Source organism: Larus michahellis, chromosome 1, assembly GCF_964199755.1.
Source record: "Larus michahellis chromosome 1, bLarMic1.1, whole genome shotgun sequence".
NCBI classification, from domain to species: Eukaryota; Metazoa; Chordata; class Aves; order Charadriiformes; family Laridae; genus Larus; species Larus michahellis.
In genome coordinates, this window is record NC_133896.1 from 207,115,268 (window position 1) to 207,142,609 (window position 27,342).

Genomic DNA, 27,342 nt, shown 5'->3' on the forward strand with positions numbered 1-27,342 from the left:
TGAGCTGCACAGGAGAACTCTGCACCCAATTTTTAGATTTTTCATCTCACCCACTCAGCTAGGGGCACCTACCATAACTATGTGAGTAGAGTCATTATCAAAAGCTCCCTCAGGGGATCGCTTCCCCTTGGCTCAGCTGCCCTAGATCTGGGTCATTCCCTGAGCCTGTCCATCTCCTTACAGAACCAGGAAGGGGGCCTCTGCCCTAACATGAATGCCTTGGTTAGGTGTCTAGTCTCAGGGTAGGAATTCAGTCATCAGTGATCAGTCCCCAATTTCCCACTGTGGATGGCCACAAGGCATGCTGTGCTCTGGGGATCCTCCTGGTATCAACACAGCGCTCTTCAGCAGCAGGCAATTTCAGCGAATATCTCAAGTGTGCAATATATTTATAACGTCTCCTTTCACAGCTCTATTACCCTGCCAGCTCTGTGGAAGGGGGTTTATTTCTCTGCACATGCAATGTCCCACCTGCCCTGCAGTGCTGAAGGTGTACCCTAAATCCTGTGTCAGCCCCACGTAGAAGTCTCAGATACAGAAGGCTGTCTCCAATGGCTGTAGACATCTCTCTTCAGGATTCCAAGGACCTTCACTGTCACCTCTGATTTGTCCTTATTTGTGGCAGTGTGCGGAGGGTGTGATGGGGCATGGAGCAAAAGTGGACCCAACGCTAGAATAGACATGACGTTGAGTCTTAGCAGTTCTTACAATCAACGGCAGATATGGAGAACAGAGAATGTTCTCCTCTGAAGGGGAAAACCTCCAAGAGTTTGATCCAGAAAAACTCGATGCACCCTAAAACCTTATAGTAAGAAGGAGAGTACGAAATATGAAGTAATGGGGCAATTCGCTGAGAACAGTGGAAACTGCTGAATGAAAGTGGCATGGAAACACCTTGGCTCAATTTTTATAATGAGTTTAGCTGTGCTGAGAAAAGTGTTTTAATTTCCTCGCGGGATGACCACATTTTGCTACAGACAAAAGGAAGTTTCATGCAGGTGAGAACTGTATCAAAGAAAAACTGCATGAACAAATCACTACTTCAGTAAGCTGTGAGTTTCAGCATTAAGCTTCTAATTTTGAAGGACTCCACCAAAGGGAGAGATGATGGCACTATAATAATCTCTAAAAGTGCATGTTCCTGTACAGACAACTACAAAAAAACTAGAATTTTTTTTTCTACTTGTAGTCTCCAGTCCTGCAACCGTCTGTGAATGCTTTTCCCTTCACGTACTTCAACAACCCATTTGAAATCAATAGGAACTTTGAATGAAAAACTTTAAACAGATATGCTTTAATTTTTTTGAGAGCAAAGGACATTTTAGTAACTAAAAGGTTAATGAACTTATTAAAAAGAACTACAGGTCTATTATCTCCTCATTAATCATATTTCCATGTTGCAAAACCTGCATGAATGTGGAACCGGATGAAAGACAGCGCTAAGCTTTTTTTTATGATAAAACCATTGTTTTGCATGTGCTCTGTTGCTAACTAGAAATTGTGAGAATCAGAGAGTCAGGGACTGGAAAGCTTTTATGAAGCAAACATGTCCTATATAAAGGTGAAGCAAGTGTGTGGCAGACTACAAAGAAGGTTTTTCTAAAGGCAAGTGAAAATGAATATGGAGAAGGTTCCATTTCTCCTGTTATTATGTGCAGCACTTTCTTGTGCTTTTCCTGCAGATACAAGACAGAATAAAGAAAGAGGCATGCAGCTTATCCAGGTGAGGAGGGCAGATCTCTGGGGAGGAGATCTTTAGCAACTGTTGAGTGCTCATTGCAGTCTCTGGAACTAGTATATAGTAGCCGAGGAGACAGTTCTGCAAATTCCAGTAGAATGAATAATATGATTGGGTATTTGTCAAAATAGAGGGGGCTGCATTCTGTACCATGATGACAGAGGCCTCTTTACCCTGACTCATTCTTGTTTTAATTTTTTGTAGAGAACAATTAAAACTGATGATGCATTCACTTGTGTGTTGCTTCTACAAATAATTAAACACCTGAGTCAGTCTACATTTGATTTGTAGTTCGGGTGGAAATGTGGTTATTTATGTGATTTCTGCTATTATGAGACATAACTCTTCATAAATTAAGGCTACTATTTTGTCTGAGTTATTACTGTCAAAAAAATGTGGGAAAATGGGATACTACTGCTGAAATTCTGTATTCAGTCATATATTTCAAACAGCTTCTGCACTGCTTGCTCTAAAGCACCCTGGGTAAGCCTAGAGCACAGGGTAAGTGGAGGGTACATTAACAGAAAATAATCAAGTTATTTGACTAATGCTAATTTTGGATGCATTCTGAGTAAACTGCAAAACATTTATAGTCATAATATAATGCAAAAAACTATAATTAAGAGAAAAATATTCATACAGGCTTTAACAAACTCTATTACCCATACTCCCATGGAACAGAAAGAAAAGTAACAAAGGTGAATATCTGAAGTGGTGTAAGTATAACTTTTTAAGCTCTACAAGAGCAAACAGCATTGACTGTCCTAAAATGCTTTTTTTTTTTTTTAACTAGAAGTACCTGAAAAATTACTATGGCTTTAAGAAAGATGGAGAATCTTTAATTTGGAAAAGTAATAGTCCAATGACCCAAAAAATAAAAGAAATGCAGGAATTCTTTGGGCTGGAGGTGACGGGGGAACCGAATTCTGGCACTTTGGACGTGGTACAGAAACATCGCTGTGGATTCCCTGACGTAGCCGGGTTCTCCACCTTTGCAGGAGAGCCAAAATGGGCAAAACAGGTTCTGACATACAGGTAGTTATAGTGGAATTCTTGTTGTAATGTCAGTGTGTTACGCAGCATAAGTTATAAGAACATAGCTGGTTTTCTATCTTGTATTTTAAAGGATATTAAACTACACTCCAGACCTGCATCCGGCAGACGTCAATGAGGCGATCAAGAAAGCACTAAGTGCTTGGAGCAGCATCACTCCACTGAAATTCATCAAGAAGGAGAGAGGGGATGCAGACATAATGATCTCCTTTGCAGCCAGAGGTAAAACCCTACATAACCGCTACGAGTTATTGCCGAGTTACTGCCTATATGGAGCAGCTGATCTGAAATGCTAATGATTTCTTCTCATAAATAGCATGCACAAAGTTCAGTGTCAGGTTGAAAAAGCAGGCAGAAAAACACAGTTCCTGCTCAAGGCGCTATGGCTATAATTTTTGAAGAACTTTCCGGGAGAGTATAAAGGCAGATGAAGGGAAGGTGGGAGAAAATAAAGGTAACAAGCTGCCTGTGGTTCCCTGGATCCATACCCAGTATATGATGCCCAATGTGTGCGCAAACCACAAGAGGCTTAGCACTTGTGGGATATACCCAGACTCAGAGCCGTAGGGTGTGGGTAGCTCTAGTTACACTCCTGGGATTAGTCATGGGCTTTGTGTGGGCTAAATAAGCTCTAGACAGACTCACGGTTTATATTTTTGGGTTTTCCCTCAGGGCAGGCTTACCAGAAGGCTGCCTCTTTCGTTAACAGTCATGCACACATACACTATTCTAGTCGGCTCCTCTGCTCCCACCCAAACAAATCCACTCATCTGGGCTATGTACAGTGTGCAGACACCGCGTGTAACCTCCGTGTCCTTAAATCCTTTTCTGGAGACTACATTCAAGGGCTTACAGTCTTCATCAACACTTAAATTACCAGTCAGATTCAGGTAACCACCTGATGGCTGCTGACACAGAGTTTATGAAAATTTTACCTTATGAACAGAAAAGGAAATATATTTCAACCTAAACCACTTCCTCATCTTCCCTTGCAGCAACAGTATGTAGATGTCAACCCATTTCTTGAGGAAACCAAGATTTCACTCCTGATGCATCAGTTCAAATTTTCCTAAGTTTTCCCTGTGAAAAATAGAACTTTTGGCAAATCTGTGTGGAAGGGGAACTTGAAAGTTTACAAAATCAGCAGAACAGAGATTGCTCTGTGTATGGCTGAGATCTGTTACCTCCATAACCCCCAGGTAGCTGTGTATGCGACTTGCTCCTCAGGTCACAATGACTTCATCCCCTTTGATGACCCAGGAGGGCCCATTGCTCATGCCTATGCACCCGGCAAGGACTTTGGTGGAGATGCTCACTTTGATGAGGACAAAACCTGGACCAAAAGCACCAAGGGTAGGAAATTAAGTTCTCTGAGCCCTTCCTGAAGCAGGCTGTACATGAAATCAAGGGTGCAGTGTCTGTCTCCTCTCTTCCTTAAGAAGTGCTTAAAAATGTGGCTGATTTTAAGGAGTATTGGGCAGCTGGTTTCTATAGCTATAAAAGGCCTCTGAGCCCTCTGGTTAAAAAAGTTAAGGTTCCAGCCGAACTTCTGCCATGGTCCGGGTGGAAATTTATTTGGGAGGGAGCTGAGGGACCTGGCAGCCCCCTTCTCCCCTCTCCTCCAACCTCCTTGTCTCTCCTCAAACAGTTACATCTCCTGCACTGGTCCAGGGTCCTTCTCCCACCCTGACTTCTGCAGGATCTACAGACTTGTACTTATCCTTGTACTCTACTGTAATGATGTCATTGTTTTTCTTTCTGACCAGAATTTCATCTCCAACTGAATTTCCCATAACAGCTTTGCTTCCTTAGGAAAGCAGTTCTGAAAGCTTCTGACCTACCTTATGTCAATCATGTTTTCAGGACAAATGAAAAGACACAGCTCTCCTACTATGTGTTTTGTTTGTTGTTTTCAGGTACAAACTTGTTTTATGTTGCTGCCCATGAGTTTGGCCATTCACTGGGACTTTTTCATTCCAAAGACCCCAATGCTCTGATGTACCCAGTTTATAGTAAATTTGACCCTTCAGTATCCCCTCTCCATCAGGATGATACTAATGGCATACAGTACCTCTACGGTAATTCACAATTATTAATCAAATTATGCTTATAATTTCAAAGACTTTGGAATACCTTTAAGTGACATTTTTGGGTACTGAATATACCTGAATGAGTTTCTCACTTAAATTTCTTCCATAAACTGCTTCTTTTAGGACCATCTTCTAACACCTACAATGACCAAAGGGAATCTACTGAGATAACAGACCCAAATGAATCAAAAGATCCTGCACTGCCAAACACCCGTGGCCCCGATTTAACTTTTGATGCTGTCACCACTTTCTGTGGAGAAATAATGTTCTTCAAAGACAAGTAAGTCAGCTTTCTGAAAATAAAATGGCATAGAAAAACAGCTTTACACAGAACATCAGCCACTCTAGGCAGGAAGGCAAGACAGGGAATCGGGATAAGTGGTGGGAGGCAAAAACAAGATAGATATAAGGAGGAAGACCACCGTTGAAACAAGTCATGCTACGAATAGGGTGGCGAAAGATGGCTCCTCTGAAAACATGGTCTGTTTTCACCTTATGTTGTGAGCAAGTGTTTGGTATCTGGGAGAGTTCAGCTTTGGCAAAAGGCCCCACCAGCCCTGGGACTCTCAGCACCTTCATTGCTGTCCTTGCCTTTAGAGAGCTGAGGGTTTACCAGTCCTGACACAATACCTACTGTAAGAGCCCCTGCAGTCGTTATTTAGTATAACAAAAAAAGAAAAGGATAACTGATTCAGTGCTAAACTCAGACAAACTCTCTCTCTCCAGGGCAGGACAGCCCAAAGACTTGAGGAGAAGGGGTAAAAGAGCTGATTCCCCTCCTTTTCATGTGTTAAGGTTGTGTGTCCCCTGCTTCAGGCATCAACCAACATCAACATTAAAGTGAGGTTTGACCTCAGAGTTTTGAATCCGCAAAGCCAGTGAAGTGTTATTTTGCAGAAGATCCTCATAGACAGGGACTATTTCTCTAAGCTGGTGTTGGTTACCCCAGGGTGGGGTTTCATTCCCAAAATCTTACCCCATACCAGCCATGTCCCTCTAGGCTCCCTTTCTACGTGAGGGAAAATAATAACTGTTTTGACAAAACAGTTCATCTGACCTATTTTAGATGTCTGCATCAAGATGAGAGGAATCCCACCATGGAAATATTTTTCTTTCTGTTGACATTACAGGGAGCTTAGGGTGACCAAGTCAGGCACACAGCTGGGTTTAGTCAGATAAATCTGCCCTGGTTGCCATGATGTGGTTTCATGCATTAGTGTGTGTGAATGTCTGATTTTATTTAAAACCTGTTCTATACTTATGTAAGGCATTTTTGGCACAAGTATCCTGCAGTCAGAACAGCTGATTCTAATTTAATAACTTCGTTCTGGCCACGGCTGCCACCTGGTGTTGATGCTGCTTATGAAATTCCTGAGAAAGACAAAACCATAATTTTTAAAGGTAAAATGTTGTCTTGTTATTTTCCTATGTTGTCTTTCCAAGTAACCTTGAGAGTTTCTGTCTGGCTTAATAAACACTTAAGCTCCTCCTGTAGGATTCCATGAGCTTTAATTTAGTCCAATAAGTCACTGTATAGCAATGACAGAGATAAAAAAATATTACCCAAGATAAGGAACATGTATCTGATTTTTTAATGATGTCAATACAGAAAAATTTCTCTGCCAAAATAGATGTCATTATTTTCCTTTTTTTCTGGAAAATTATCTCTCGAATTTAAAAATGATAACACATGCTTCTTCCTTGCTTGTGGAAAACTAACATAAGTATGAAGGAAGGCTGAGATGTCCATTTTCATAAAAAGTGGTATGAAGAACTATTCTTGCCTTTTTTTTTACTCTATAACTAATATGTAGAATGTTTTCAAGTAACCATTAGTTTGTCTCTGTATTTTTCCATTAAAACATTAGCTTTCATGAAAAGGATTGTGTCATTCCCAGAAGATTCTGATAACATGTTTTCATCAACTTTTCTTGATAGGGAATGAATTCTGGGTTGTGAGAGGAGATGCCATACTTCCTGAATACCCCCAGAAAATCTATACCCTGGGCTTTTCAAAGGATGTTACCAAAATAGATGCTGCTTTTTATAAAGGAAATGAGGGGAAGACATATTACTTCATAGCAGACAAATTTTGGAGGTAATATTTCCTGTGCCACTTTCCTAAATAGGAAATAATCACATGATCAATATCATGTCATGGTTTAGGGTGCATTAGTCACACACTTTTGGCAATCTCTTTCGGTGTCACAACTGGCTATGGAAAAATATTTGAAGGGGAAGCAAAACAGTGTTTTTAGCTTTCCTTTTAATTGATTTAATTATTTAATGGCTCGTTGGTTTATTTATTTATTTATTTTCATTTAACTGCCTTGGGGAAAAAAGCCATCCGACAGTTCCACAAGGGAGCTCAAGAAATCAGTCAGAACCTCACTATTGATATGAAAGATGTTTCTGTGGGGTAAGAAGGAGCATCCCATCACTTTTCCAGTTACCAACAGAGAGTTTCATAATGTTGCTGGTAAAGGTCATGTACTTCAAAGAATTTTCTGCTACTACTCAGGTTTGTGTTACAGGACATATATTTCTAAAGGCTGAAGGAGGTGCTCCTTCATTTCCTTCCTTCTGCTAGGTTCAGGTTACCTACTGCTTCTGGTGCTCCTACTGCTTCAGGTACTGCTACCTGAAGAGAGAAGTTGTGTCATTCATCTGGAAAAGTTCAGGTTACCTACTGCTTCTGGTAGCAGTAGGTAACCTGAACTTTTCCAGATGAATGACACAACTTCTCTCTTTCCTGCCACCACAATGCCCAAGTCATTGAACATACAGCAGAAGATCAGACTTCTACATTTTAGTTCAAACTCTCATAGCTTGAAGGACTTCAGCTGAGCAGTGTGGTCATTAAATCTCTTACTGAGCAAAGGTATCAGAAAGGAAAATGCTTTCAGAAGCCTTCTTATTCCAGCACTTAGAGATCAACTGCACTTCACTAAAAATGTAACAGCCTGCTATAAGCAACTTAAGTAAAATGACTTAAAATAACTCATAACTTAAAAAAAACCCAACAGATTTTTCCTGATAAACATTTCTTACAGAGACAGAACATGAAAGCAATCTGTTTATAATCTTACCAATCTAACTTATGTTTGAAATAAGGTTATCTACCTCTCTACCTCTCCTTTAGATAATGTCTTTCAGAAAAAAATATTTAGCAAATTTATGATGTATTACGTATTCTTAGACATACCTTGGCCTGATGTAAACAGAAGCAATTCTTCCAATGCAGCTAATAGAGTAATAATTATTTATGGCACATTGCGTCTGTCTCAAAGCTACCTAAATGATACTGATAGTCTTCAACAAACTCAGTTACCTGTTGGTAGGTTGTTTGCAGTTTTCACTGACACCAGGTTGTTTATCATTTTTCTCAAGTGTAATAAAAAGTATAATAAAAGGTATTTCTCAGGTATAATAAAAGAAGTCAGTCTATGGACAGGAAGCCCATGCTGATAAGAGATGCATTTCCAGGAATTAAGGGGAAGATCGATGTTGTTTTTCAACATGATAGTGAGTAACTGTTCTCTAATAAAATCTGTATGAAATGTTCAGGGTCATTGGGCTGAGAATGCTTGCACAGAGAGAAGCACTTCTAAATGCTGCTCATAGCCCTCAGGACGACCAACAAGACCCTGAAATAGTCACATAACACTCCCATGCTTCACTTCCCCGCCTTGAAAAATAGTGATGATATACCTTTATTGACAGCTTCACAGCTGGAAAGGCCAGCTCTAAGGGACAGAATGATATGTCTGTATTCATGTTGATGTGCACCTTACACCATGAAGATCACCACTCAAGACAGCACCACTCAACAACATAAGGTCTATCTGCTGTGAGCAAGGCTATCACAGACTGGCCCTCTGACATAAAATCATAGAATCATAGAATTTTCATGGTTGGAAGGGACCTTTGAGATCATCGAGTCCAACCATACACACAAAAAAACCCAAACCCCTATAATCTCTGCCACTAGAGCATGCCCTGAAGTGCCACATCTAGACGTTTCTTAAACACTTCTAGGGATGGTGACTCAACCTCCAAGTGGGCAGGGTGTTCCAGTGCCTGACCACTCTTTCAGTAAAGTAATTCCTCCCAATATCTAATCTAAACCTCCCCTGCTGCAACTTCAGACCATTTCCTCTGGTCCTGTCATTATTCACCTGGGAGAAGAGGCCAACACCCACCTCTCCCCAACCTCCTTTCAGGCAGTTGTAGAGGGCAATGAGGTCTCCCCTCAGCCTCCTCTTCTCCAAGCTAAACATGCCCAGCTCCCTCAGCCTCTCCTCATATGACCTGGTCTCCAGACCCCTCACCAGCCTGGTAGCTCTCCTCTGGACACGCTCCAGCACTTCCATGTCCCTCGTGTCCAGAGGGGCCCAGAACTGAACACAGTACTCCAGGTGAGGCCTCACCAGTGCCGAGTACAGAGGCATGATCACTTCCCTGCTCCTGCTGGCCACGCTATTCCTGATACAAGCCAGAATGCTGTTGGCCTTCTTGGCCACCTGGGCACACTGCTGGCTCATGTTAAGCTGGCCATCCACCAGCACCACTTGGAGAATAATAATTGACACTAGCTTCTCCTGCATGAGGGAGAATGTTATTAGACAGGGAGATGCTGGAATAGACTCAAGGGTGCATCCACACTGCCAAATGACATGGCTTCCCGGTTGTCTTCTGGCTCCTCTGATCATCCAACCCCATGCATGTTAATTGCTTCCCAGCAAATCTATCAGCTTCCCCCCGAAAGAGTCTTACACGTGGTGCTGGGGATCCTTAACTGCAGCCCTCCCTCCCGGAGGGTGATGTGGACGTGGCTGCCCCAGGCTGGATCTCTCCTTCCCTTCGCAGTATCCGGCGGCACCCCAGCAAGCTCATACCTTCTCACACCTTGCCGTGCCCTGTGCCACACTCCAGGCTGTGCAATACCTACCCACAGGTGGTTGGAAATACACCCTTCCGGAGGGTTTCAACACAGCCATTGCGTAGCAGCAGATATTTTAAACTGCAGGAACACAGAGGATAATTTTTTTGTAGAATCACCTTGTGGGATTCATTAAGGATATTATGCAGTGTGCACATGGCTGGTTTGCTATGGGAGGTGTCCCCATGCTGCTGTGCACCATTTTGCAGAGGTTACACCTGGGAGCAGATCCTGTTGGCAGCGTAAGTGTATCCAAAGGTTTTGAGCTCTTTCTGGATGTTGTTAAAGCATACTAATCTTTGCACCTGCAATGTCATAATTCATCTCAGCTTTTTTCCCTAGACGACTTCTATTTCTTCCATGGAAGAAAGCAATTTGAGTTTAACCCTGACAAGAAGAGAGTTACTCGCCTCCTAAAGACAAATTTCTGGTTTCTGTGTTAAGAAAACGAAGTCTGTAATGGTGTTGGAAAGAATGTAGTGTTATTGCACTAGAAACACTTTTTCTTTTATAAATATATAGAATGCATAGGTACTTCAATGTCAGTCAGCAAACATCAGCCCCTGCACAATCTGTGTTTCTGTAAATAGCAGAACTGTATTTAATGTACTGATGTGTATAAATGTAATTAACATCAGGATTACTAGCTTATCCAAGAACAATGCAGTTTTTACTTTTGATACAAAATTGTGTCTTGTTTTATTTTTTCCACCATCTTCTTTTGACTCTTCATGCTGTAAATCACCTTACACAGAGCCCTACCAGCCAGGAGTCCCTGAGAAAGAGCATTTCTGTTCCTACAGCTAGCATCAGTTTTAACCAGTTTTAGATATTTCAAAGTTAAGCAAGCAGCCTAATCAAAGCTATTGCTCGTAATTACAGACAGGAGATACAGAGAGGAATCCTTCCCAGACTGAGGTGGGTGCCTGGGGATGGAAGTGCTCCTTTCCATTACTGGCTGGACAGGCAGCCTGTTTGAGCAGTTTATGTTAGACACCTCATTAGAGAAGCCTAAGCTTAAGTGTGATGAATCCTACCATAAGATGTTTATTGGTATATATGTGATTAAAAGTTCATCTCCACAAAGGAGCAGAGGGGCACATTGACATATAGGAGAGCCCCTGTCATCCCTGAACTGTTCTCCAGCTGTCCTGGGGGAGCCTCCATGGGCTGGGGGACACCCATCATCATGTGTCAACAGGAGAGGGTCCCCATCATGTCTCAGGCAACTGCAAGGGGGACAGGGATGAGTATACAGGGGAAGAGCGTTTGGGGATTTTATAAAACTTACTGTGTCATGTTTGAAGGGGACTGCAGGAATGTGCAAAATTTAATAGGGGAAAGATGAAAGGCAGGGAAGGATCAAGGTAGACTTGATCTAGCGGAACAGCTTTGGGAAAATAGATAAGTGGATGAAGGGGGCTGGTTGCATGCAAACAGGCTTCAGATCAGTGTGCTGCTTTGGTCATGCCCTACACATTACCATCTTCTCAGTAAATCATATTTTAGGTGTGGGTGAGCTCTTTCTACATGTGCTTGGGTGAACTTCAAGCTGGACTGGTTGCAGAGTAGGTTAAGAGGTCTGAACACCAGCAGCTGAAGCATGGCAGCAAGCTGCAGGGACTTGTACATTCCTGGGGATACAGGAGCTTCTGGGGCAGCTACTGGGAGGATTGCATGTCTGAGCCCAGCTGCCAAGGGCATCCACGCTGTATTTCCACGTCGATGTTTCACCAGTGGGTGGAAGTCCTCAACAGCCAGGTGGGAGGAATGCGATGGGGCCACCAGTCCGCTTCATATTTGCTCAAGTGCCCCGTGTTCTCTGTGATGATCTCAGTGGCCAGCCTCATGGCTCTCTGGACCCAGGGCACAGACAGTAGACGCCAGTTCAGTACTGGCTCATAAGTATTCAAATGGACAGCTAGCAAGATCTAAGGTCTTAGACAACATATCTGTTCTTTTCTTTTATACATGTAAAAAAATCTCATCTAGTACACACTGTCTCCCCTTCATTGGACAACTTCCCTAAAAAAAGAAAAAAAAGACAGAGAAAAGATAGTTCTTCTATTTGATTCTTCTTGTCCATGAATCACAGAATGAATGAGGCTGGTTGGAACTCTGTAGGTCATCCGGTTTGACCCCCCTGCTCAAGCAGGGCCACCTAGAGTGGGCTGCTGAGGCTCTAGGTGGCTTTTGGAGATACTATATTTGCACATATCCAAAGATGGAGATTCCATCATCTCACTGGGCAACCTGTGTCAGTGCTCGATCATCCTCATAGTAAAAAAGCGTTTCCTGATGTTCAGAGGGAACCTCCTGTCTGTCAGTTTGTGCCCATTGCCTCTGGGCCTGTCTGGACAAGGCAGTTGTATTGTATTCATACATACAATCACATTGTATGAATGCAATGAGATATTTCACCACACTTTACGGAATATTTTTTCTGATGCTTTTTTAAAACCCCTAGTAGCAAGACTACTCAAATGGGGCACTCCAGTGTGGATCTAAACACTGAGCAAATTTTATCTGAATTCCACCAAGGTCCAAAACATATTATGGCACTTTCAGTCTTGCAAGACAAATACTGCTGCCACACCTTGCTGTGGAGGTGGCAAACAAGACTTTGCTGACCAAGCAGAACTTGAGCCAAAATTATTAGTTTTAAATACATCACCTCCAGAAAAGGAAATGAGTACCTCTGATTGGCATCTGATATTGACACGGTCAGGGAAGCAGGTTCAAGTCTTGATTGTTTCTATTGAATTTAGTAGGAAATATTTCGGTGCTGTTTATTTGGTCCTCACTATTCACCTCATGCTATTCTTGTTTTCTAATTCTGGTTTTCCTTCACATTTCTGGTGTGGCTTTTTGAGTGGTCTCACAACTGCAAGACTTAAGCAGTCCATAGTCTCAGCTATAACAGTAAAAGCCAAAAAGGTGCATGAGTGGTTTGGCTCACACTTTAGAGATTTTTAGTTCCTTAAGGAAGTTTCTAACCGTCCTGGGTTTGAGTGGTTTTCTTCAGTTGTTCCTGCTGCTGATTCTCCTTGCAGTATCTGTGCCCACCATAGCACTCCCATTATAGTCAACTGCACTAGACTGTGTTATTCTAAATGGGATAATCTCTTCTGGCTCTAATCTTTCCAACTTTTTTTGGAAATATTCTCCTTCAGATGGGATTATAATTCTTAGAGCAAAGCTGGCTTGTCCTAGACCTTTCATGATTGTTTTGTAGTTTTCTGGTTCCCAAATATTTATCTGACTAGGTCTTCCTGCCCCATCCCTGGAAGTGTTCAAGGCCAGGCTGGATGGGGCTTTGAGCAGCCTGGTCTAGTGGAAGGTGTCCATGCCCATGGAACTAGATAATCTTTAAGGCCCCTTCCAACCCAAACCATCCTATGATTCTATGATTCTATGATAATCTGAAGTCTTGGATCTGTAGAAGAAGTAGAGCTCAACTGACTCTAGTACAACCTGTCTTAATATAATTTAGCTGTTTTAGTGTTGGATGTTGGTGTCTTTTTTTGCTTCCCAATTCTCATTTTGAAAATCTCTGGTATTACTGACAAGTCAGCCTCATCATTTGGGTGAAAGCAGGCTTTTGAACTGAAGGTCATTGGCCTGTATTTGATATCTTGCACTCTTCTGAGATATAGTTTGAGACCTGGATGCTGAGTTGATATATTCATTGTCTGTGGTACTCTCAGTCCAAGCATTTCAGTTATGGTCTTCTGTCTTCTAAACACATCAGATTTTTCCACACTATAGTAAATTTCTAACCTGTTTGCATGGAAAATTGGGTGAAGACAAAAAAGTCTCTTCACAAGGAACAAGCTTATCATGTGATTCTTTCTCGTCTAGAATTCAGATCACAAAAATTACTCTGTTTTCTTCTGTGTTTTATTTATAATGGTCTCATTTGTTGTGGTTTTCACCATCTTGTCTTGGAGGACATTTTGCCTACATCTGAATGTATCTATTTGCCTTTTATTTGCCAAGGACTCTGTAGCATGTCCATCAGACACAATCCAGGAGGTCCAACATGGAATGCCCAACATTATCTACCCCAGGGAAAAACAGTTTGGTTTGGATGTTCTTTTTCTTACCATTTGTTGGTTTTCTTGGTTTCTCACACTCACCCTGCCTGGAAGGAACAAATGTCCTTTGATATTGTTCTTGGCATGATTACATATGTATTATCACAACAAGTAGGGCCGTGGTACTGAATCGAAATGCTGTTGTATAATGATTTGGACACCCTGAACTAAAAGACCCCAGAGAGTTTACCACCTAAGTAAAACAGGCAAAGGTAATTTACACACCCTGGCAGAAAGGAATAAAATTAAAATGGGTCCATTTAACTACTGTTTGCAGGAAGTTGTTCCTAGTGAAATATTGGCTTGGGTTTACGGAAACAGGGGAAAACCAAAACCTTTCTTCATGACAGAAGCATCAGATTTATAGGTTCAGAAGTGCTGAAGGCAACTCAGAACTGCAAAGATGCATCTCTCAGCTGCCATTGGTATTCCAGAGAAAATAGTTAAAAGCTACCAAGGTGCAGACTTTATTTCCAGATGATTCCCTGGCAGCCTCTGAACTTCCAGCTGGCTGGTCTCCAATCAGCCTGTTCATGTTTTCTCCCTGAGAGCAAGACAACAGCCCTTGCAGGTTCACAAGCAGTAGCTGTCTCACGGGATGTTTTGGCATTGGTGCCGTACATCCAACTGGGGGTCTGTGAGCCTGTAGCAACTCCAGTATGTCTCAAATGGCCCAGAGCCCCGGGGCATATACAGACACATTTTCTAGATCAGTGTGGAGACATTGATCTCTTCTGGCTGTCTGGCTGCCTCTTTCAGGGCAAATTTTACATTTGCACAGCTTGTGTGACAACCTCTAAGTTTAGAAACAAAGGACTTCGAGTTGGTAAGCTTGGCTCTGCAAGGCATCCCAGGGCCTGTCTGCCTGGGACACAACAGAGCAGGTTCCCACCCCAGGCAACAGCTCAGTTGCAGGGATGAAGACTGTGATTTGGTTTTCCGTGTTCAGGAAACAGGTGCTTGGCATGGAAAGTGGCATTCCTTCCCTTCTCCTTTTACTGAAATCATCGATGATGCCATGTCTGAGACTGTGCAAGTCACCGAGGTGTAGCTCAGGCACTGCCCCAGTCTGTGACTTGTCACGTTGAATTGCTCTTCTACAGGATAATTAGGACTGATTCAGCACCTGACATCCTGAGCCCTATCGCGGTGGCCTTTGGACTTCAGAGTGGTTTGAACTATACCATTGTGTTCCTAACACTGCCCAGCACAGCACCCTCATTCATAATCAGAGTGACAGAACATTCTGCTGTAGCAGAATCAACAGCATTTCTATAAAGGAAATGTTTAACATTGGGTGACGTTAAGCCACAAGCTTGTGTAAACTTTGTGACATCTGACTTGGAGTGTTGCCTTTGGCTTTGTCATCTCAGTATTAAAACGTACTTGGCTCATTAAGAGAAAATTCATGACAAATTCTCTAACTTCATGCGAATATATCCCAACCAGTTGAATATTGCTGCAGTGACACGATTTATATCTTTGACACTTCAGCCTTTGCATGAAAAGTGACATCCTCCAAGGAAAATAGCTTGTTTCAGGATAACATTCTGGGGTTGCAGAAAGATTTTTATTTTGTTGCTTCTAAATAGACCAGAAACACATGAAGAGATTAATATATGCATAAGAGCACAGAACAGACGTAGAAGTACTTCCTGCAAGAATGGTGACTGAACTTTGTAGTGCCACCTGCTACTGAGAAAGTAATTGCAAACATCATTGTGACAAATTATAACAGTGAACAATTCTTAGAATTACGAGCTGGTAATGTTACAAAATTTTACATTTTGTAACATTAAAGTTACAGAACTACCAATCAAAGTTCCCTTTTCTACAGTAATTCTGTAGTGAGAGATTTTGGTTTAGGGAAACCTCAGTATGATTCACACCGTGAGTTTATTTTTTCATTATTTAGTCAGGGGTGTGGGTGGAAATTTCTTCTTAGGGAGAGAAGGACGAAAGCCCTTAGAACATTTTAAAATATTATCAGATGTAACTAGGGGAAATAACTACATGAATAGCCTGAAGAGTCAAATGCAAGCCCTAAGTAAGTGAGGTACAAAGTAAATGCAAATCACTCAGACAGAAAATTGTTCAAGCCTGGGAAACACTTCTGGGGAAGTTTGTCTCCTCTTATGCTTCTGCCTAAATGTCCTTTTCAGCCAATGCTGGAAAGAGGAAACATGCTGGATAGACCCTTGGCAGTGCTTACGTTCCTATGCAGACTTAATGAATGAGGAACGGTGAGTAGTGTACCTAGAAAAGGGACAGTTCGAGGTCTCTTGCCTCAACATGAACAACAAGGCTGCAGTTTTGCTGAGGAAGAAGTGTGCAAATAAAGCAGGATTATTGCTAATACAGGGAGACACAAGCCTGTGCTGCCTGGGTGTACAATGGAAAAACTCTTGAAAACACTGGCCCTTTCGTAACAACAGTGTCAACCCCCTCTTCCTTATGCACCCAGTTTGTGTTTAGCAGTGATTTAGCAGATGGACCTGGCAGGGTGATTCAGGGCAACCTCAGTGAGGTACTGGTGCTTGCGGTCCATGCAAGAGCTGTTTCTGAGGAACAGCTGGAGGTAGGTAAGGGCAACTCTCCATTGGTTATATGGAGATTTTAGGCAAAGTTCAGGCTGGGCCAATGTGTTAGGAGTTGCCCAAATCTGGTACTCTGATAGAGGTGAAGCTGCTGCAGGTTCATGATCCAAGCTCGAGCCAGCAGCGACAATGAGCATGTATTCCCAGTAGGCACATGCACACAGACATACACACACATGCACACAAGTACAAACACACAAAGACACCACAGATCCCCCAGCAGCTGGGCGCGGACACCCCATCCATCCAGCAGCTGCCCTGGGATGTGCTGGTGTCCCCTGCTGCCTCATGCACGCACACACAAATGGATCCCAGTTGCTGACTTGGGCCCCCAGTCCCTCCCACAGAACCCTGGTCTCTCCAGTATCCAGCCCTGGCTTACAGCCACTTTGGCACCCAGCTTACAGCCTCTTACTCTACTTTCTGGCTTATCCAGAAAGTAGAGGGTTTTTTTGTTTTGGTTTGGTTTGGTTTTTGTGTGTGTATGGTTGGACTCGATGATCTCAAAGGTCCTTTCCAACCATGAAGATTCTATGATTCTATGATCCTACGATCCTATGATCCATCCAGAACTTTGGTAGTGCTTACACACATACATACGTACCCAGTTGACATGCGTGCACCCCGGTCTCTACAGTCACAGTACCACAGGCACAGGGGCCTCCAGCCCCTATCCCACCCCAGGGGCTTTCACTGAGACCCACACACACCCCTGCACACAGGACAGAGCCCCTAGCCCAGGAAAATAGTTAGAAATGGGGGTTAGTGAGAGGCCAGGACAGACTGTTCCAGTCAGGTGCAGGTGTAACACAGCTGTCCCGCAAGTAAAGTGAGGGTCTTTGTAGACACCAGTTGGCACTCATGAAAAATTCTTATTGTATTTCAAGGGGTCTCCAGTTCATTTTGTTGGGTTTTGTGTCTTTTGTCTGAAGGCAAATGCTTGAAAAGGAGAGGGTGGCAACGTGCTAGCTGCCACACCATGGGAAGAGCAGACAGCTGAAACATCTCATTCCCTTGTTCAAGGAAGATGTGCCAAAGGACACGCAGTAGGAAGCCAATGCAGACGGTGAAACGGGACATGGCTTTGTCGCCCAACACTGTGGAAATTCCCAAGACGGAGGGAAGCCACTGCTTCTGCTTCCTCTTCCTGATGCTGTTTAAGGTTTTTCACTTGATGACTCTTCAACTACATAAACACCTCCCACAGCTAGCGCTGGAGTCCAGAACTTTCTAGTCCTGCCACTGGCTTCCTTGAAAAGTAATTTATATAAAGTTTCCTGGAGAACAACCAGATGTCCCCTCTCACCCTCTTCCTGACTCAATATCCTCTTGGTCACATTAAAATTTGGCCATAGACCCTTTGCAGAAATGTGCAAGGCCGCAGAACCTCTCTGTGTAAGCTGCAACACATGATTTCCTAACGTTCCCATCTCAGCCACCAGACACATCTGATTAATCTGCATCTCTTCTTCGCCTGAATGTGTTTAAACATGCCTATGATGTCTTTGGAAAATAAAAGAGGAAATAACGAGTTAACTACTCCTTAAAAAAAAAAAAAAAAAAAAAAGAAAAAGAAAGAAAGAAACAGGGGTATTGAATCAGGAAGTATATAAAACAACCTATAGAAACACCTGAAGGAGAAATATTTACAGGGAAATAACACTAGTTTAGAAACAGTTAGAGGAGTTAAGCAGCATTTCACAAATCCCAAGATCATGAGAGTTGTAGCAAAGACTTTGGAGAAGTATCCAACATGCACAATTCTTTTTGTTCATGTCTGAAAATCAAGATGGATTAAGAATAATTGATAATTAACTTTCCTTGGACTATAAACCATAAGGTTGAATCTTTTTACATCCACAAAAGCTGTTTCCTTCGAAGAATTATTGTCCTAGTCATTTCCAATACCAGCACTGGTTTAAAGTAATTTGCTTTTTTCAGGAATGATGTATGCTCTGCTGAACCTAGATATAATTAGGCGGTGTTATACTACAGTGAGTGCAGAATCATATACTAAGTACATTATTTTTCCCTGACGTTTGGGAAACTAAGTGAAGTACTTCCCAGCACAATTAAAATTTTCATCCTGTATTGAGCTCCTTCAGAGCAAAACTTGCTCATATATCAGAAAAAAAAATTGATAATGGTACATATTTATATTTCTCCCTGTCACACTAGACATTTACTGTTTCCCTTTTAAGGTTTCCAAGGAGGATCTTTACCCCCAACACCAAAACCATTCTGAAAGATGTCCAGACTGTACTTGACAGCTTCCAGAGTTAGCAAACGTGCAACCACTTCAGGCCATCTAATCTGGTGTTTAGCAGTTAGAAATGTTTTCCTCAATTTAGGAGTCTACACTGTAGGTTCCCACATGTGTCCTGGGTATTTAAAATCCTCTTATCATGGATAGAGACCTAGCCAATACAGTCAATGAAGTACAGAGAGCAATTCATTTCACCTTAAAGTCCATGTCACATGGTCAGTTGAATCACTCTCTAGAATCCATTGTCCAAAATGGGAGCTTAAGACACCCAAATAACTTATGGATATCTACACGACGAAACACTTAAAGCTCACTCCACCTCTTTACTCATTTGCCTGTACTTGAGACACCCACCTGGGGCTGGCTGCCATGACACAGGAGCTATGGAGACTTATATCCTTCCAGGGCAGCTGGAGATCAGGTGGGATTCCCTACAGCATCTCAAATAGCACAAATGCAGGTGAATCCCAAACCTTATGTCTAAACTTAATCCCTGTTGTTTAAAACCATTCTAGAGTCTTGGAGAACAATCACTGCTTCTCTTTTAGGAAAAACCTTTCATATATTTAACAGTATTTACCATGGATCCCTTTGCTCTTCCTTCCATGATACAGTGAACACAGATTCATAAAATTACTCTAATCTTCCTTTTCCAGACTCACAAAAATTCCTGTTGGGCTTAATGGAGTCTTTCCGACCAAAGCTCATCTCTCTGCCTGGATCCAAAAACACTTTTGCAGCTGAGACCTTATCTGTACTGGCAAGAGTATAGACATTGTTCTACCTACCAAACATATGGGAACCCAGTTTATACATTCCAGTAACATGACTGATTTTTGTTAATATCAGTCAAAAAATGTTGAATCATTTTAGCACTCAGTTTTGCAAGCGTCATAAGATTGTTTTAGATAGAACTTTTAGTTAGCTTATGAGAGCCCTCCAGGAGGTATGATGCTGATTATTCCTAGATAAGATTGGTTCTTTGTACTGTCTTTTATATTTTATTATTAGATATTATGACATGATATGCTACATTTTGTTAAATATTAAAACATATGTATCGTATATATATCATAATGTTATTCATTATAATACAATATATTATGATACAGCTATATGTTATTTCCTATTATTTCTCCCAGTTTGTCAAGACCTTGTGCCATAAATCATCTAAATTCATGACTCAAAAAAACCTATGAAATGTAGCTCCACATTTTACCTGAAAAGCATTTTCTTATTTATTAAACACTCTGGAAAATTGCCTGAAACAGAAGGTTCAGGCAAAATAAGGACAGTAACATTAGTTAAACACATTACTTCACTACCTGATGATGAAACCGTTATGTATCATTTTTACTAATCAGAGGATATTATACAGCATGAGTCAGACTGATTTAAAATTTGCTATATAAACAAAGCTGAGAAGCGTGTTCAATAGCTCAAGAGTCAAACCGAGGCAAACAGCCTTAGGCAAGGATGCAGACTCTTTGGCTTCTCCTGCTGCTATATGTGGCCATCTCCTCTGCTTTTCCTGTGGTTCCAGAAGCAGAAGATGAAGGGAAAACCCTACAGCTTGTAGAGGTAAGTGATTTTCAGTGCATTTCTAAGTGAAACATAAGGTAGTCTGAGAGATAACTATAATTGCAATTATTTTCACAGAATATGGCTTGAAATTAAAGATGTACCATTTTGCAGAGGTTTCAAGAGAAAACTTTTCCTATCAATCTAGAAAATGTGTGAAAATTATGTGTTATTTATTTACCAAAAAGTCACTTGAATATTGCATAACTTCACTTTCGACGTTGTCAGTAAAGTACTAACAAAACTGCCAAAGCATGAGTTCTAGCAGCAAGGCTCTGTGGCTGTGCAGAAAAAGTCAAACTCAGCAACAATTTGCATTTCAGAAGGTGCTTTGAAACTTGTGATATGACTGGTTTCACTAACATAAGGGAGGACACTTGCTTGAAGCAGGCAGGTATTTCAACATTTTGCTGAACGGCTCTTTTATGGAATACTTTGTAAACAAGGGACATTTATAGAAACACAACACTTACACAGACACAAGACTATTTATTGGAGACACAATTGTTGAAATTTAGTAGGGAGACACGAGTTTCTAATATCATATTTTGTAGCTAAAAATAAATGACATGATCTGCCAAGTGCCAACTCTTCAGTAGTAGTCACCTGCTTTGTTGGGAGTCCTGCCTGTGTGGAATCTCACTGCCAATCTCTGTTTCCTGGAATGAGACCAGTTATAAGCTTCCTCATAAGTTTTGCCGTTAGAGTAATCAGGCACCATAAATAATGAGGAGTTAATTATCAACAGTAAATATTAGATTTTAAAGACCATCAGCGAAACAAGAAATTTAGAAAACTACACAAAAACTGTAAGTTATATCTGACTCTTCACACCAGTTCCTGGGGAAAATAGGCTGTTCTTGCTCCTGGTAAACACAGGGCATGTCGATATGGGAATAGCTCAAGATTACTTAGAAAATTTAAGTAGGACTGAATACAGTACTGATATGCCACAATTCTTTTTTTAAACTCTGGTTCAGAGTTATCTACAAAACTTCTACGATCTTCAAAGGGATCACCAGCCTCATTTAAGAAACAAGGATGAAAATCCCCTTGTCGAAAAGCTCAAGGAAATGCAGGCATTCTTTGGACTAGAAGTGACCGGGAAACCTGATCTTCACACTTTGGAGATGATGAAAAAACCCAGATGTGGTATACCTGATGTAGGGCAATACGTGTTCACAGCGGGGAATCCCAAATGGAAAAGAAACAGTCTGACGTACAGGTAATCTTTCCTAATCTGGTTCAAAAAGATATAAATGTAGCAACCCAACTTTGGGGGATGTGAAGTAAGTAATATGCCATAATAATGCCATATATGGACATCCAGAGTGATCAACTGATTTCTGGAAGAAGACAGGCACTCTAGACGGCAGTATCTAAAATGAAGCCATTATAAATTTGCATTGACAAAAGATATGTCTAAGATTTCTGACTTTTGCACAAGTTATTATTTTTCATCTAAAATGTTGTGTTCCTAACAATATATAATGTACTGGGTTTGCCTTGAAGGATTTTGAATTACACCCCAAAGATGAGAAAAGCTGATGTAGATGAAGCAATCGGAAAAGCTCTCAGTGTCTGGAGCAATGTGACACCATTGACATTCCGAAAGGTTGAGGACAAAGAAGCAGATATAATGATCTCTTTTGCTTATAGAGGTAACATTGATATCTTTACCTATTAAACAACCTTCTGTAATCATAGAAATAATTTAGGATTCTAACTGATTTTTTTCCTCTTCATTTTAGACCACCGCGACAACTCTCCTTTTGATGGCCCCAATGGGCAGCTGGCTCATGCTTTCCAGCCTGGTGAAGGTATTGGTGGAGATGTGCATCTTGATGAGGAGGAAGCCTGGTCAAAAAATGGAAGAGGTAAGGACTTTGTAACTGGATCCGTTTATACAGTTTTACCTCATGCAATCTTTTCTCATGAGATGCTTAGTTTATGAGCCTGATTACAGGCAAAAAGTGAGAAAAACTGGCAGAACTTGTCCTTTTAAATTGCTTTGGTCTTTTTTTTTTCATTTGTAGGAATCAATTCTCAGAAAAGAGATTTTTTAGGTCATAGTGGTTTTTAATGGCAACTAAGTCAGCACTTAAAAATACTTTTTTTGTTCAGATGAAACCTAAAACTTGGATACAGGAAGATCTGATGGTGAATTTATCAAGTCAAATCCTTTATCTTTCTTAACCTAGCACTTAATAGCTTGGTGCTAACTAGGGTGTTCAACTATCACTAAACCAGTCATCTCAGTGTTTGATTTGAAGGATTTTTCTGTTGGATAAGTGAACTTCCACTCGTCATTGGCATGATCCTTGATCTGAGAAGTCTATGTGACAGCAGGAGCAACAGGGTTTGTGTTTAAGACACAAGGACACTAGAGAAAGGACAATGAGACCACTGTTAAGGCTGGACATTCTTTAATTACTCATATAGCTCTTCTGCTACAATATTTTTGAGTTGTAATGTTGATAGCATTACTTACAGCTTCTCCTGTACCTGTAGTGTATTTTGGGAGGATGTGTAAGTGTTTCCCACTTAGTCAACTGTGCTGAACGCTGAAATGGATTTTACATTGTTTCATATGATTTTTATCCTACAGGCTACAATTTGTTCATTGTTGTTGCCCATGAGCTTGGCCATTCACTGGGTCTGTCTCATTCAACTGATCCTGGAGCACTGATGTACCCAACTTACTCCTACACGGACCCCAATGAATTTCTTCTTCCTCAGGATGACATTGATGGGATTCAAGCCATCTATGGTAAGAAAAATGTTTTTATTTAATATTTTTACTTCGGAAGCTGGTAAACAGTAATAAGAACATATTTAAAATATGCTTATTCCACCAAAATGAGTTTAACTGTTGCTGAACAACTGATAACAGAAGAGCAAAAATTCCTGGAAGCTAACTTCAGCTGTAGTCCAGTTCTGCAAAAAACTCCTTTTGGAAAAGATGAACGCAACTGGTTTTATCAACATTGAAAGTCTGGTTTTAGTGACAGACCCTTCATTTAAAATCATATGCCTTCTCATTCTTTGTAAATAAGGTCCTTGGTGTCCTCAGAGACCTTCTGAACACTGCAGTTATATATCTCCATACTAACAGATAAAATATTCTTCCTACAGGACAGTCTAATGCTGCTGTGCAGCCAACAGGACCCGTAACTCCACAAGCTTGTGACCCAAATTTGACATTTGATGCTATTACTACCCTACGTGGAGAAATGATATTCTTCAAGGGCAGGTAACAACAATAAGAATATACAATATCTCTTTAAAATATTCAGTGGTTTTAAAAAAATCTGTGATCCATGGGGGAAAACTGTCCTTTTGGAATGTGGAACAAAGAGAAGTACTAGAAAATCACCGTGTATTTACACAAATGAGAGTTCTCCAATCATTAATCCCAAGAGCCTTAGTGGACAAGAGCAGTGAAGGAGATGAGGGCTGGTAGGTTGTTTTCCAAGTATTCTGCTGCTGTGGCCACTGCTGCAGCGGACTTGTCCCTGAACTCGATTCAACTAATAGCAAAGTAAGAGCATTCGTGCTTCCCTTGTGTCCATGGGTCCCACACTCTAACTTCTGCTACTGCTCAATACAAGAGCAGGAGCAGAACTGAGCGCACTGTCATGTAGAAAGATGTCTTTTGGGTGGTTATGAAGCCAACTCTTAGCCTCCCTGTCCTACAGAGAAATAGAAGGGTTATATTCAATTTGCCTGATTTTGAGCATGCAACTGAGGTGCTAAAGTTAAGAGTGAAGTCACTCTAGATTTCCTTTACATTCGATGGATGGAGATACGCGCACCCATCTCCCTCCTGTTATACTCCAGGAGCCGTAGTAATTGTTTTGCACTTATGATAGGATTGGGACTATTTTAAAATATAAATTTTGTTTAAACCAGATATATGCTGCGCAAACATCCTACAAGGACAGAGACAGAGCTCAATTTTATCTCACTGTTCTGGCCAAAGTTACCGTCAGGAATTCAAGCCGCTTACGAAAATGTTGAGAGGGATGAAGTTTTACTTTTTAAAGGTAATGGAATCTGAAATTCTCCACTTTTTCTGACCAGTTACTCCCTGCTTCTTTGCAAACTATGCAATTACAGAAGTCAAAGTGTTTTTTTAAGGAAGACCAGTGAAACTGAGAATCTTACAAGCCCGCAAATAATAGAGTTATAGTGCTCTAAGGGACCTCCAGAGATTGTAATCCTGAAAACTTGCCCTTCTGTTAATGCCCTGAAAAACAAAACATGAAAATAGCTTTCCTTCTTCAGGTCTAGCTCTCTTCAGGTAACAGCATTTTGCTTTATGTAGAAGGATTTTTGCTGAATTCAGTTGGCAAATGCAGGCATTTGTACACTACTGTTATATACATACTTATTTAGTGATATTCTTGAAAAACAAAACAAAACAAAAGAAAAAAACAACAACAAAATAAATGTTGGTGGAAAAGCATACTGTGAGAGGAAAATTGTTCACTGAAAAATCAGTCCTTTTCTTTAAAGGTCTCAAATACGCTTTTAATGCCTCAAATAGCTTCATTACGCACATATTACAGTACATGATATATTACCACATATGAATATATTCATTGCATCTAAAATAAACAAAACATTTTGATTAGGCCTATGCCTTTCTTAATACTTTAATCTAACGCACATTGTCTAATTTTCAAAATTATACGGCTCTATAATCAAATAGTATGTTACAGGAATTTAATAAACTCAATATCCCAAACCAACGTCACCAGATTAATTCACCAACCTCCAGCCCTCCCCAAGTTGTTACCCAGACAAATAACTTAAATTAATTTGACAAAAAACAGGGAAAATTGCTGTCCATACACCTTACAATTCTAATGTTTTACTCATAAAAACAGAAGGCACTTCCACGGTCTTCATGATGTAGTCCCAGTGTAAGAATTAGAATAATTTTCTAAAGTAATAAACTGAAAGGAATAATACCGATGTCTAAGACACATTGTTTGCTATGCATGTAAAACACAATTAAATGTTGTTTATAAATATCAAAAACAAATGGAATGCACTTATATTTTTCAGAGGATAAATATTGGATTCTCAGGGGATATGATATTGCACCTGGCTATCCTAAACCAATCTATCGTTTGGGGTTCCCAAAGAGAGTTAAAAGAGTTAATGCAGCTTACAGTGATGAAACCACAGGAAAAACATACTTCTTTATAGCTGACAGATACTGGAGGTAAGATTTAATGTTCGTTTACCAGAGGGCACATTTTCACTTGTCCCTGAGGACTGATGTATTACTATAAAATTCAAATGCAATGATGTTTAAACCAGGTATATTCCAGAAATTTGAACAGGATTCTCTGGAAATTCAAAAATTGTAAGCATTTGCTAGGAAATGTCAACCTTTCGATAGGATTATTTTTGTCATTCATTAGATTCCTGTAGCAGGAATGTAGTTACTTGCAAATGAATGAAACATTTGCCCAATAAAAGAGTGATTTTCTAGTAAATTATTCACTTTTTTTCCACAACCGTGCTGTTTTTCTGTGCAACGTTGTGATAGTGTCCGCTTTTCATTCACATTTGAAACAAAATGAACTGCTAATAAAAAGTGTTGTAATTGCATTTCTCTGTGAACAAACTATAAATATTCTCCAATTGTGCAGCTGGTCATATTTATAATTTAATTGTGGCTCATGACAACTTTCAGAGAGTAATTTTGTCTAAGAAGCACATGGTTAACACTAATACAAGTATGTTTCAGGACTGTGCTACTGTCTTCTGCTCTCAGGCTTTATGTTTTACTTTTATACTGAACTGGATACCCAGTGCCTTGAAATAGAAACTCATTTTATGTGCAAGTGATGGCCAAGGCTCTGGACAGGCCGGAAAGGCATTAATATATTTCTGGGCTGCATTCCCAAGTTTCTTGAGAGCCTTGTTACAAACTTTACCAAATGCAGGTTTTTGAATCTCAAGACACTCATACTGTGAGAACCTTAATACAAAATAGGAAGAATCATAAAGTTACTTTAGATAATCTTTATAAGACTTCTTAGTAACAGCTGAGTTGCATATGTGTATGAATTTGCTTTGGACTTTCAAAATATTGACTGCTTCCTCAAAAATTGTAACCATGTTTCTTGTGTTAAGATATGATGAAAATAAAAAATCCATGGATCATGGTTATCCCAGGAAAATAGTCTCTGACTTTGGGAAAATTGGCAGAGTTGATGCTGCTTTCCAGAAAGATGGTAAGTAAAACACACCTTTAATCTGGGTTTCTGTATTTGACTTATTCTGTAGATAGAATATTTGGGATTCTGTAGATAGAAGCACCGGTTTTCAAAAACCTGTTATTAACCTTAATGAGATGGAAATGAAAAATAGCAAGTATACATGGATTTTTTTTTCCAAAATAGTGAAAATAAGTCACCTATGAAATATAATTGGATTGAATTTTACTTTTAGGCTATGTCTACTTCTTCCATGGAACAACTCAGTTCCAGTTTGATCCTCGTGCCAAACGGATTGTCAGACAAATGAAGAGCATCAGCTGGTTTAATTGCTAATTGCAATGTTTCTCCGTATGCATACTGTATGTTTTTATGTGCTGAATTTTTCAGCATTTCATGACTATCAGGTCAAAATGGATTTCTGCCCAAATTCTGTGGGAGTATAGTCTTAATAATTATTTATTGTAAAACAAATACATTGAGATAATTTATCACAATTTATTTCACCTGCTACATTAAAGTTTCCTAATAAATTATGTTTGTCATATCACTGTGCCTTGGTGTCCTATTTGCACTAATACTCAAGAGCCAAGTGTAGCTTCCAAACACTAAAAAATTTATTCTGTCATGGAACATCAGATCTTTTTCCCAAAACCAGAGAAAAGAGCAACCAGCTGGCTCTCAAATCCATCACCCCACACAAGTCCTGGTGAAAATCCTATGATCAATTGGGCCAGTTGGG

The 27,342-nt window shown here is 40.6% G+C and overlaps 2 protein-coding genes across 2 annotated transcripts; both read left to right on the forward strand.

Moving 5' to 3' along the window:
- Positions 1-1,615: 1,615 nt before the first annotated feature.
- On the forward strand, positions 1,616-10,266 carry LOC141737957 (stromelysin-1-like). The gene is made up of 10 exons (XM_074572969.1): positions 1,616-1,723; positions 2,532-2,773; positions 2,865-3,013; positions 4,019-4,144; positions 4,708-4,869; positions 5,005-5,161; positions 6,149-6,282; positions 6,820-6,979; positions 8,306-8,406; positions 10,166-10,266. The coding sequence occupies exons 1-10, from the start codon at positions 1,616-1,618 to the stop codon at positions 10,264-10,266; spliced, it is 1,440 nt and encodes a 479-aa protein (XP_074429070.1).
- A 9,962-nt stretch (positions 10,267-20,228) lies between these two features.
- On the forward strand, positions 20,229-27,146 carry LOC141737958 (interstitial collagenase-like). The gene is made up of 10 exons (XM_074572970.1): positions 20,229-20,364; positions 21,345-21,589; positions 21,877-22,025; positions 22,116-22,241; positions 22,973-23,134; positions 23,500-23,617; positions 24,277-24,410; positions 25,438-25,597; positions 26,518-26,618; positions 26,836-27,146. The coding sequence occupies exons 1-10, from the start codon at positions 20,260-20,262 to the stop codon at positions 26,934-26,936; spliced, it is 1,401 nt and encodes a 466-aa protein (XP_074429071.1). The 5' UTR covers positions 20,229-20,259; the 3' UTR covers positions 26,937-27,146.
- Positions 27,147-27,342: the final 196 nt, after the last annotated feature.

Coding starts and splice junctions, on each gene's coding strand:
- LOC141737957 (XM_074572969.1), top strand. CDS start 1,616: ATGAATATGGAGAAGGTTCCATTTCTCCTGTTATTATGTGCAGCACTT. Junction 1,724..2,531: donor GAGGCATGCAGCTTATCCAG/GTGAGGAGGGCA, acceptor TTTTTTAACTAG/AAGTACCTGAAAAATTACTA. Junction 5,162..6,148: donor ATAATGTTCTTCAAAGACAA/GTAAGTCAGCTT, acceptor TACTTATGTAAG/GCATTTTTGGCACAAGTATC.
- LOC141737958 (XM_074572970.1), top strand. CDS start 20,260: ATGCAGACTCTTTGGCTTCTCCTGCTGCTATATGTGGCCATCTCCTCT. Junction 23,618..24,276: donor ATGATATTCTTCAAGGGCAG/GTAACAACAATA, acceptor TGTTTAAACCAG/ATATATGCTGCGCAAACATC. Junction 24,411..25,437: donor TGAAGTTTTACTTTTTAAAG/GTAATGGAATCT, acceptor TATATTTTTCAG/AGGATAAATATTGGATTCTC.